The sequence below is a fragment of the Protopterus annectens genome, chromosome 9.part0, assembly GCF_019279795.1.
Source record: "Protopterus annectens isolate FY-2018-M chromosome 9.part0, PAN1.0, whole genome shotgun sequence".
NCBI lineage: Eukaryota > Metazoa > Chordata > Ceratodontiformes > Protopteridae > Protopterus > Protopterus annectens.
This window is the reverse complement of record NC_056743.1, coordinates 260,889,315-260,902,443: the sequence shown is the minus strand read 5'-3', so window position 1 is coordinate 260,902,443 and position 13,129 is coordinate 260,889,315. Positions and strand designations below refer to the sequence as shown.

At 38.0% G+C, this 13,129-nt stretch overlaps 1 protein-coding gene across 1 annotated transcript in view; it reads left to right on the top strand.

Annotated features, from left to right (window-relative positions):
• ABTB2 (ankyrin repeat and BTB domain containing 2) overlaps positions 1 to 13,129 on the top strand; it is a 1,083,316-nt gene that overhangs the window by 616,821 nt on the left and 453,366 nt on the right. The window contains exon 2 of the mRNA XM_044082847.1: positions 10,695 to 10,841. Coding sequence (XP_043938782.1) covers positions 10,695 to 10,841 — 147 coding nt within the window. The remainder of the gene's footprint in view (positions 1 to 10,694; positions 10,842 to 13,129) is intronic.

The window sequence follows — 13,129 nt, the reverse complement described above, 5'->3', positions numbered from 1 at the left end:
CTTGGGCAGATAGCCTAGTATGAACCTATGAACCTATATTTTAACCATCCTATGACCTTCCTAGTTGAAGTTGTTAGTGAGCCATTGGTACATGTTCCACATTTTACCTGTTCGTTTCACATTATGAGGGCTGGTGTTCCTCATTTTGGAGATGGAAGGTTGAGCACTATGACAAAAAGATTGGGAAAGGAAAGTGGCTATAAGTGTTAGAGAAAAGTAATCTGAGTAAAGCTAGCCAGTTGAGCAGGAAGAACACAGCCATATTTGCCATAGGTGCTGTTTAGGCAAAGTTTTGAAACTATTTACGTTTTTTATCTGTTTTTACTGTGTGGGGTTTTCTTTCCAGAGTTTTGACATATAATGAGAGTAGAGATAGTCTCCAGCAGTGCTGAATGTCTTACTGATACATAGTAAAAGTTTATTGTTACAGCAAAGGTCTCTAATTGGTGAATAGTTCAGTTGAGTATCTTGTAATGCTAGGCATTTGTCTGCAGAGTACAGTAGGTTGTGGGCAATGATTAGTTGTGAGTATGTCAACTGGTTTGCCAGTTCAAGCAAGTTTACTTGTTTTAATACAAGGCAGTGGTGTGTTTTATAAGGTTGGTTTGTTGGTTGCAAATTAAGCTGTTTTGTAGTAGCAGGAGGCTAGTTTTATGAGTAGTGTTGATATTCATAAGAATAGGGAAGCATATAATGGAGAAGGAATGAGGTATTTTGCTGATAAAGTAATCCTTGCTTGATCTGTCAAGTAGTGTTTGGCCCTATAGAGGCAGTCGAGTTTTTAGAGAATTTTCTTGATGGAATGAAGTATGTGGTGATCAAATCTGAGGCTGTCTTCTATTATGATTCTGCGTAGTTTAGTTTGGCTTATGTTTTCTATTTCTGTGCCATTACTTGAGATAATATGAAATGTGTGTTTATGGTTAAGGTGCTGTTTTAGAGTAAATAGCATAAGTTTATTGTTCTTGGCATTAAGCAGCAAGTTAGAATTTTTTAGCCATATTTCAGTGTCAGTAAAAGATTTTTGAGTGATTTCCTGTAATTTTGTTATGTATGGGGGAGTGTAGATAAAGGCTGAATCATCGGCATTTTGTACAACAGTGGCAAGTGTTGTAGCAGTAGGAAGTTTATTTATGAAAATGTTAACTAGAAAGGGGCTGAGAATTGACCCTTGGCGAACACCAACAGAGACTGGTTGAAATTCTGAAAGGTTTTATTGACATTTAGTTGCCTCCTGATGATTGCATAAGTAACTGTGAAACCAGATGAGGGAGGGTAAGTGAGGCCTAGTGTTGCAAGTTCAGAGAGGATATTTTGGAGTTGAATGCTTTGGAAAGGTCAAGGTAAAATGAAGAAACAAGGTTGCCCTCATTTCTGTATTGGTTTACTATGTTGGTGAAGTTGAGGAGGGCTGTAGTAGTACTGTGACTGGGTCAGAATCTATACATTTCTCAAGGATTTTATACTTTGTTAACTCTGCTGATGTACTCCTTTGTGAAGGGGTATAGTAATAGATTTTTTTCCAGATGGATGTGACACAGCTGACTGGTTATTTACGAGGGAGACAGGGAAGGTTAGTGCTTTTGTATTTGTTCTGAGAAACTCACTCGGAAGGTTATCGGCAGCTGAGGTTTTGCTTTTAATCTGGCTAGTAATTTTTTATGGTTGATGTTGGGATGGGCTGAAAACTAAAAGACAGTGTGTTGTTTTTGAGAAAAGATGAAGTTAGAGGGATGAAGTGCGATGGTCACTGATTAGTGGTAAAACTGACTACATAAAATGAGTGTTGAACTGCGTGGCAATAGACTTTGTTTGAAATAGAAGGACAGGGCGTAGTGGTATGGCCGGGGTGTAACAGTTTTCTTAGAGAGGACTAAAAAGTTTGTGGTTGTTTTTGGTACTTTTTTTGTAAATTACTGTAGTATGATTCCTTGTCAGACTTAACAAGGATCTTGGCATGGTTTCTGAGATATTTAAAATTTTAGTAGGCATGTTGTGTTTTTTATTCTTATACCATTCTTTGCATGCTTTATCTCTTTACATTATGAACTGTTTGGTCTCTTTTGTCAGCCATGGTGTTATGTTAGATTTTGCCCTTCTTGTCCTAATTGCTGCTAAATCATTTAGTATTTTTAGGAAGGTCTAACTGAAGTGAATTATTGCTTCACCTAGGAGCATTACTCTTTAATACATTCCAGTTGTAGTGGGACAGGGCTGTAATAAATGTGTCTTCCTCAAATTTGGTTAAATTGCATACTTGATTATAGATTATTTGTTGTCTGATTACGTAGATTAGGAGGTAGTCACTTATAGTATCTGGTAAGTAACCAGAGGATTTTATATTATGGGGTTCGTTTGTCAATATCCAGTCCAGTGTGGACTGCCTGTTAGTGCCTTTGTTGATTCTGGTGGTGGAGCTTATTAGTTGGGTGAAGCCAAATAGGTGAATAGAGTCCTAGGGGTTGCTGCTATTTATGGATTACCAGTCTATATTCAGAGTACCTAAGATGAAGATTTTCGGGGATGTTGTCAGATATCCATTGTAGGATATTTTCAGCTGTGGTAATGTTGTTGCCCGGTGGGATGTATACTGTGAGATACATACAGATTTCCTTTGGTTAATTTTGAAGTATGCAATCAGAAGTTCAGCATTATTAAATTTTGGGATATTTAGAAGGTTTCGTATCCTTCAGAAAATGTGCATTAATGCAAAATATGTTATTCGAGTAACATTCAAAATATATAAGACCAATATCTAAAATCTGTCACTGATTTTGGGCCTTTATCTCATGTTATCTTTGGTTTTATCCCTGATTCTTAGGCTAAAAGATTGAGAGCTGTAACTCCCACTCATTATTAGAAACACAAGTAATGGCCTCTGTATCCACTCGTAACACTTTCACTAAGAACAGTGAGCTGTTACTTTCACAAGCATTCAGTTGTTCACCCCACTGTCATTGGGAAATGAAATATGTGGATGAAGATGTGGTCAGAGGATTATTAAAGCAAAGAACCTGAGAAAATAATGATTCTTTGATTTGACATTAGCACCTTAATGGGAGAGGCTCAACATCCCCTGGAATTATATATCGCTCATACTTAAGTGGCTGTTCTGTTGCATGCTAGCAGAGTGGAACTGTGCCTTTCTCACAACAGCTGTAGAACGCAGTCTTCAGTGCTGTCAAAAACCCTTAGCAAGTCTGCTCAACCACAGAGTAGCCTGTGTCTGTTATGCCTGTAGTTATGCCTCCCTCTGCTTATGGCAGTCTTCTACAAAAATATTGACAAAAAGTAGGGAAGTAAAGAATGAAGCTAGAGAGGGTGAGAGGGACAAAGTTGGAGGAAATTGAATGAGCTATAAAAAAGTGTTCCTGCCTCCTTTTTATGATCCAGAGATTTCTAAGGATTATTTCATTGTGTCTGGATAGGGGACAAATATTGGAGAACTGCACGCCTAAGCCTTCAGCTGGGGAGAGCAGGCAATTCCTTAAGAATGTTTGTGAATGTCTTCTGTATAATGGGACATTTCATTCAGTTTGTCTGTTTCACAGAGTGGCCATTTAGGTCACCAGTGCCTAATGGTTTTTGGCTCTGTGTCAATGGTTCATCTGTGGTTCTACTCCTAACAATCAAGTTATTAAGCTATCTTTAGTGGTTGTCAGAAACATTTTCTTTAAATATGATAGAGAGTAATACTGTCATACAGTTATACATTCAAGTGTGTATATCTCCCCTTGTGTTGTTTACTTTTTAATGATTCACTGTTTATGTCGAGGTACAATTGGAGATGAGAGTAACAATTTGTATTTTTAAACTAAGGTTTCTCACGCAACAGTAAAACAAAGATGTAGAAGTACACGTGAAGTGCTGAATGCACTTTACTAGGATACTCAGTTTTGCAGGAGCAAATATTAAGCAACTTTTTAATTACCTACTAGTTACGTGTAAACATTGATACAAGGAACTTAATACACATTCCCCTGCATTTCTAGCCTGATAAAGGTTAGAAATCTGAAATAACCAATATTTTAAAAAGACAAAGCATATCTTAAATGATATCTTATTTTAAATGTTCTGAGATTACAGTGTGTCAAGACAAAAACTGCATTTATTTGCCAGGTTATGTTCACTACACAAAAATGTCTCTTTCCAAGAGTGACTTACCTGCCCATTTTCACAGCAAGTAAGTGGTAAATGGAGAATTAAACCTTGGAGTCCAGGATGAGTTTCAGCAATAGCTTTTAGATTTAATGCTGTGTGCTGTAATGGCAGATATTTAATGTATGATATCTGGAAGTGGTGCTGCGGTAGCATTGTCGCCTCACAGCAAGACGTTGTCCCGTTCGATTCTCAGCTAGAGCGTCTTCTGTGTGGAGGCATGCGTGAATGGACGTGCCTTAGTTGAAGGCTGTGCGTCAGGGCTGGTAACTCAGCACGTAAAAATCCACTACCAAATATTAGCGGACCGGAGTTCCACTGTGGCGACCCCTAACCGGGATAAGCCGAAAGACACAACAACGTAAGTTCCAAAAAAGAAACTTATAGAAGGTTATTATATGTTCTGTTCTATTCTACTCTGCAGGAAAATTACACCTTTCTGCCTCATGCATGTTTCTGCTGCCTAGTCACAGTTAGTGGAAAATCAACAAAGAGGAGACCAGAGTAGCTTTTTCTGTTCTTGCCATCAAAAATGTTTCCACATTACTTTCCTTGTCATTTCACCTTTAACCAAGTATGTCTAATTAATTTTGAGAACACAAAAATGCTCATCTAAAATGTTATTTCATATAATTCAGCAGGCAAATAGTCTTTGTAAATTGGCATCAGAAACAATTTTGAACTCAACAACTGTGTTGACATACACTAGAAGACTACCAAAAAAACTGATAGGCCTATCCAGGGTGGCTACAAAGCATATTTAACATGTTCCTGCCTCACATCTGGAAATATAGATGTAGCTGGGTTTTCTGCCTGACATACTGTTCCCTCAGCCCTGGAATTCCTTTTGCTCATAAAATACACATCTATATATGAATTCAATCATCAGAATTACTGCACAGGGAGCTCCAGCCACAGAATCAGCTACAGTCACCTAAAGGGCAGTCCTTTGTTCCTTTTAAAAGGACATCATCAGCTTTGAGTGTTTTCCTATTCTTCCCAAGCTGATTCAGATTTCTGTCAACTTGTCTCTGAGCCTGATTCTCTGTAGGGTGACCCAGTGCAGCAGACAGACAGATTTCTCTGTAGTACCAGTGACCTTGGCTCAGTTAGTGGCTGGAGAAAATGTAATGCACTGACTAGCAGTCCTAGTTAAATAGAGGCTGGGGGCTAGAAGTGCATAATGAAAGAGTTAGGGGGGCACAGCAAGATGTCCTTACCAGGCCACTTGCAGAACTACATGCTCACTTCCTTCAGTGGTGTTATTACATTTTGTCTGGTGGGAGGGGACAGAGTGGGGAGTAATAAAAAAAAAAACATGACTTTCCAATGAGATAATGGTTGAGGTCCAGTAGCTAAACTTCAATCTTAGATGGAACAAATACAAAGAAAGGCTATAGGCAGATACTTGAGGTGAAATCCTTAGTCACTGGAATCATGTCTGGCACCACTGTAGCTCTCTTAACAAATCTGAGTTCATGAACATCTCTGACTGGTTTGGAAATCAGTTGAATACCCACTGATTTTCACTTTTTTAATGAAGTGGTACTCAGGACATGATAGAGGCTGTCTTGAAACAATTGTTTGACAGAATGCTAGAAAAGCAACCAAGCAAGTTCAGTGCCTATATTAGGAAATATCATCATTGTAGGAACAAAAACATTCCACAAAACTGACCCCAGTATACAATTTTTTCTTGAAATGCTAGTCCCAACATAAATGAAATGCCCTGCTCTACTTTCTTCCATGACGGCAACATCTGAGAGTACCAGAAGACATCATTAACATCTTGTCAAAAAGGATTTAGAGAGCAGTATAACTAAACAGTTTAAATAACTCACTGCAGTCAGACATTGTTTTGGTATCACATCAGTTCCTACGATCTCCGTTTTAATATTGTTTGATTAGAAGCAGGTTAGGTAATAAGATCAAAGCTGCTAGCTAGGTCAGCCATGAAAACAGACAGCTATGTTTGTAATGCATGCTGAACGACTTACAATCTGAAGGATGATTTAAGTATGAGTATGCCGCGGTGGTACAGCGATAGCGTTGTTATCTCACAGCAAGAGGTTCTCCCGTTTGATTCTCGGCTTGGCTTGGGAGTGCCTTCTGTGTGGAGTCTGCATGTCCTCCCCGTGGTTGGGTAGCATTCGAAAGACATGCGTGCGTAAATGGGCGTGCCTTGTTGAAGGTTGGGCTTCGAGCTGGCACCTCGGCGTTTCGTAAAAATCTACTGCCAATCATTAGCGAACCGGAGTTCCGCTGTGGAAACCCCTTACCGGGAAAAAGCCGAAAGAGAAACAACAATTTATGCATTTTCCCGTAACTGTTGTTTAGCATTTATTGTCTGAAAATAAACAACTTGCATCGGAAACTTAAAAAAGGAAGTACTGCTCTATTTGCGTGCAAATTTAGTTTTTGGATTCACCCATGGCTGGCTTTGTTTCTTCACTCAGGCTTCACCCTCATGATCAATCTATGCCACCCGTAGGTAAATCCTGTGATACTCATACCCAGTCGTGGATTATTGCTAAAATATATAAGTGAAGTCTTAGAATCTCATGATTCTTACAAAGTGTAAATAAAATTGTGATGATACCAGCAGATTGAAGAAAAACAGTAAATCTTTTACTTTAGCTAGGATATTTGATTTTACTGCACTCCTTATATAGAGATGACACTAGAGATAAGTGACTGCGGGTAGAGAACTGCTGACTAGATGAAACTTTGTAAGCTACACTTCTGTGGCCTGTAAAAAGGGAATCTCTATAAAGATTTACTTCTAGCCGGCCTTAGGCATAGGCCAACTAGGCGGCCGCCTAGGGCGCCGTTGTAGCAGGGGCATTTTTCCAGTATTTATTTGGTGTAGGTAGACCAGGATGGGGGCACCAGATGATGTGGTAGGGGGTGCCGTGGAGCCCTTTTGCCTAGGGCACCAGTTGACCTAAGGCCGCTCCAGGAAGGGTTTTCAAATATGATTTTATTTATTCACCATAAAATCATGGGCAAATGACTTTTACTCTTTTGTTCAATAGGCTTTATGCAGTATCGTCTATGAAGAGTGTGCACAGTTTGACCAATCAGGTTTAAGTATTTACTAGGGCTATTTCCCAATTAAAATTTAATGCATAATTGAGTAATAAGTGCATAGAGCAAGGATATGGAAGTTCAGGGAACTTGAAGTTTGTGAAATAACCAAGTCCTGTATGCAATGCATTTAAGTAAGGAAGAAAGTCAGTAGTAAAAGGTGAGACAGAAGAAAGACATCATAGGAAAATGGAATTCAATTCAGAATGGAGTGGCATTGATGCAGAAGCCAACAAATATAGAGTAAAAAGTAGAAGTAGCTAAAGTCCAAGATGAGGGACAAATGGGACTGTAAAAGAACAGAGTGTGTGCAGTGATACTTTGGAATGCCAAGATTTGATTTGAGGATCACTAGTGAAGGGTGGAACTGCTATGAGTAGTATTTTGGAAGTGTAACATAAGCAAATGATAAATGATAGAGAGAAAGGTGAAAACAGGAATGAACAAATGTACTTTATTAGCACATATAACATTCAAAGTGAAGAAGTTAGTAGTTTTGTAACATGTTATTGGAATTGTCTTCAGAAGGATGAGGATTTGAGTAAAATTTTAAGTAAGCACCTTATGATGTCATACAAATGGGGAAGAAGTTTAAAGGACATGCTTGTTCATGGAAATTGTGTCTTACCAAAAAATTTACTTAGGTGTTTTCCAACATCTATGGGCACTTATAAATGCAACAGTTGTTCTATTTGCAAATATATAACATATTCCTTTGAATATTTGAATAAAATCAAATATGTACCAAGGGGACATTTTTCATTTAACAGCAAGGGGGTTATTTATGCCTTAAAATGCCTGTGTGGTTTCTTTTACATTGGTGAAACAAAAATAAGTTTTAAAGTGAGGTTAATGGAACATATCAGGGACATAAAAAAATCAAAAGGAAGACAAGATTTTGGGATGTCATTTTAGAGATGTACATGGCAGTGATTTTTCTATACTTCAAGGCTGTATTTTAGAGCAAGTATTTGTTAAAAATGATGATGAAATTCTTTTGAACGAAAAACTGTTATACAAAGAGTCTGTCTTTATTCTTAAATATGATACTTTGGTCCCTATGGGACTGAATGGAGAGGTTAATTGGAAGTATTTTATTTAACTGTTTGATTGTATTATTGATCGATTGAGTTTGTGCTTTGTGTATAAAAGGTAGGACATTTTTAGCTGAATTGTGTAACTTCTGGAAAGTTTTGTACCGAGGAGCTAGAGAATAAAATAGTTTTGGGTCTGAGCCAGTGGTCTTGATTTTCTTATTGTTGCTAGTTGTATGGAATAATGATAAGCTGCAGTTTTACATACTGCTCACAGACTGCAGTCTAGACCACAGGTACAGCAATGGGAACAAAGAGGAGGTGCTGTACACAAAATATGGAATAAAAAGTTCTCTATAAAAAGTTGACAAAAGTAGGAAAAGATTTGGAAAGTAAAATTAAAACTGTAGAAAGATGGTGGGCATGACGGAGATACACATTTAAAACCATGGAAATGTGAGAGTAGGACGACACAAGACTAAATGAAGTATACGGAAGTGGTCACAGAGTAAATGGTATACACTGCATGCGTTCCGTTTGTTATGTTTTTACTTTACATAAAGGCGTGCTCTTTTGCAGATCCACACTTGTGGATTTTACAGCTGATGATTCCAGTGCATCTCTTTGAAACTACATAGATCGACACTAAAGTGCCTGACGATATGAATGTTCGACAGGACAGGACAGACGTCATGGCCCATTTGTAATGATTTACCCACAGCTAGTTTGTCCTAGGAGTTACCAGACCCATATCTGGAAACATTATGTGGGGAGAGAGACTTCAGAGGGGAAGAGCAAATAGTGTAATGGAGGGCAAATGAGTGGCCAAGGCCAACAGAGACTAAGTTTCCTAAAAACAGTCAAGTCTTGTAGCTGTTAACTAATTAACAAACGCTTAAAAAACTGACACGTGTGTGTGCGTGTGTGTGTGTGTGTGTGTGTGTGTGTGTGTGTGTGTGTGTGTTTGTGCATACATATCAATACGTAAATATATATAATATATATATATATATATATATATATATATATATATATATATATATATATATATGCATATACATATACACGTGTGTGTCTATACTGAAATGTCAAAATTCACTAATTTGACATATTAATACAGCAAGCCAAAAAACATCAAATGTCTCAAACTATCAAAAAAAAAGCCTGGTCTGTGACATGAATAGGACTTAGCAGGACAGATTTGTATCCCAGGGACTCTCTCATCTGTGGAATAGACTCCCTCTCCACGTCAAGCAGAGTAACTCATTATCCCATTTTAAGCGCAACCTGGATAATTGGATGGGATAGAGAAAATACACCCCTGGGATTTCACCTGTGTCCCTGCTAGACAGGGGCTTTGGCTACTGACTTGTCTAAACATGGGCTAAACTCTTGGCTAGGCTTATAAGGGCCTCAGGGCCAATACCCCAGTAACTTCTTATGATCCTAAAAAAAAAGTGCGCGCACACCTCCCCCACTCCGAGATTGCACAACTGTGGGGAATAAAGAAAAACTCCTTACCCCATTATTACTGATGTTGCACTAAATACCATAAAGTCACCCTGAACCCATATCTCTCACACACACACACACACACACACACACACACACACACACACACAACCTTATACTCAAATAATCACACAAATACATATATTCACACATGCGCACATTCAAATACACACTCAAAAACACATGCATATCATCTATTTTAATGGATTCTGCAAATGTCAATCAAATCACTTTGATGAAATGTAGAAATAAATTAAAACTGCCAGTCTGACTTTTGATCAAATGAACAGCACCCTATGTGTGTGTGTGTGTGTGTGTGTGTGTGTGTGTGTGTGTGTGTGTATATATATATATATATATATATATATTTATATATATGTGTGTATGTATATATATATATATATATATATATATATATATATATATATTTATTTATTTGTAGGTAAATTTCATGTGGTCAAACGTACGCAAAGACCGGCAAAAGAGACTGAATATGAAGTGACTGCAAATTGCCAGTCTTTGTACTTTTGTGCTTCAAGTGCACATGTTTTGATGACATTTGTTCAGTTACTGTGCATTTAAACACTCACCATTTTGACTACATATCTATATACACATCTGTATTTTTGTTTATGGATTGTCTCACTCTCTGTCTCACACACACGCGCACACGCACACACCTTTTTTATCAGTATCTATGGCTAAACAGCATCTAATCCTGAAATGTTACTGGACTGGTTTCAAATTGAATTAATTTATGTAAATAAGCACAGTCTGTAAAGTCCTGTTTTCCTCCTTAACCAGATCTGTTGTAGTTTCCTCTGAGTGTTTCTAGCCAGATTAAAGAGGTTTCTACTGCTACTGTAAATTTCATTAATTTCTTTCTCCTTCTTTTCAATCCAGGTGTGTTATCCTTGCCTGCCCACTTCAGTGTGTATAACGATTCTTCCTTGAGTAAAGATGGGCGCATTGATACTTATGCACAGCTGGAGCTACGAACATTGGAACAGTCACTGCTGGCAACCTGCGTGGGCAGCATTTCAGAACTGAGTAAGATAAATAATTATTTCTGTATTTTGATCCGGTATCATAACTGGAGCTTCATTACTGAACTCTGTGATCTTATGAAAAGACAGCACTACTTGGCAAAGGCAAACAGAGCATGCTACATGGCTGTGGTATCCAACGCACCTTGAAATTTGCATTTTTGTTACTGTAAGACTTATTGCAGATGTTGAGCAGATCAAAAATAGACCAAAGAAATTATAGTATAATCCAGTGTATAGTTTGACCACTTACCCGGACATTTTGAGAAGATTGTCCAAGCTTGCCCAGTTCAAATCTAGACTGCATAATTTGAAATAGCCATAACAGCTTATGAATCACCAAAACAGTAAGGATGTAATAGCTCATAATATTAAGAATACCACAGTAAGGTTACACACTTTGTAAAAGTGTTCCAGCTAGGAAATATTAAAATCAGCTCCAGTATTTCTAAGCCCCACAACCATTTTAAATTATTTTGCAAATAAAAGCTGCTGCTAACGTTAATGTTTTTTGTATTTTGACATTAATTTTAGGACTAGACACTGGGTCAGTTAGAAATCTGCAAAGGAAAATGTCTGAATCACCCTTTGTCTTTAAAATTAAGATATCAAATTATAACCATAAGAAAAAAGAGAAAAACTCTCAGCTAAAATAAGATAAGAATGCGCACCTTAAACTTTAACATGTGAATTCTTCTCTTAAACAACTGGAGGTAAGAAACTAATATTTTAATCCTAGTACTAGGTAAAATTGTGTAATGTAACCTAATAGTGGCAATTTAATGTGTTGCTTCACACGGTTAGGCTTTACCTAAGCACTATCAGTAGATCCAAATTAATCAGGTCATCACCATAACAAACCAAAATGAAGTGTACAACAAATGTACTAGATCTGTATGCAACTTTGCATGTAGAGCCCATCACTGTGATCTTTAAAGAAATTTAAATCTGTCGGTAATGTAGGAGTAAAGTAAACTATCTACTCTTGAATTCTGATTACCAGATTCTGCATCAGAGGGTTACTTCACCATCACTTTAATTCTTGGAATGGCTCGTACAAGCTTGGATACAGTTCTGCCAAAAGTCACCTGGTGCACCCTGCTCTCAGTTATAACTTGGTGTTGAAACACTGTATGTGTCTTCCCCCGGTGGAGGCTAAGGAGTGTCCAGTAGACCCAACGAATGAGGAGAGGAGCAGGTGCCACCTGATGGTCAGCTGTGGGGAAGTAGGGAAGCAATGAAAAAAATGTGTTTTAATGATGGCACTGAACATTTGAAGGGTAGATTATGCATGTTGGAGAAAAGAATGTCCCAGTCAGGGAGAGAATAGGATACATAACTGACAGAAGCAGCGCAAGGTCAGCAGTACAGCTGACTGGAATTAACTAGTAAGGTTAGTAGCAGAACTTTTTGAAAGCAGGTGGTTGAGTTTACTGTTGCAGATGCTCTGCCTAAGGAAGCAGAAATTGCACAGTAAAAAACAGTGTATTAGTGTTAAACATGTGAAAGAAAACAAAACGTTCACAGAATCTTACAATTTTTGAACATGCTCAAGACTTGGCCACTGAGAAGCTTGAGCCCTGGATCCCTTACTTGAATGTGTGGGTACCCATGTAGCCATCCCGTTCCTTCTTGAAGGTAGGTACCAATGGGGCTGGGTTTAACTGAGAGTTGAAGTTTATTCCACAGACATAAAGCCTTTGAGGTGTGAAGCTGCCTTGTTTCAAAGTATGGTTTGAAAGTAATTTTTATTGAAGACAGACAGATTTTTTTTTCTTAAGTTACAAATAATAACTAGCACAGCTTACAGTAAGGTGTGCAGTTTTGTGGTAAGCTGTTATACAGTTATACTATTTATCCAGCTGGCATTATGCTATGCACTGTGGTAATGTTGTACAGCAGTTCAGAAAAGCTAAGGGAGCAAACAGGAGCCCTCACCCTCCTTAAAAAAAGGAAAACTTGGTTTTGTTTCATCTCTGGCAATAAAGTAATGGTGTGTCTGCTAAAATTAGACAGGAGCACATTTGTGTTTCACACCCAGAGGAATAAAGCAATCTAATTTGTTACAAAAACAATAAGTATAAGCCAAAGCATTCATGGTCCCAAAGCTTGGGATGAACAGATGTTTAAAATACTAAGTAGCAGCAGTGTTTGTGCAGCAAGAAAACCTTGTCCGGGTTCACTGTCTACAAAACTGTCCAAGCCTTCTGACACTTCTGTTACAAAAAAAAGGTCAACAACGTGTAAGATGCCCATCTACTTTGCCCTCACAGCTCTGTCTGCACATCTGAT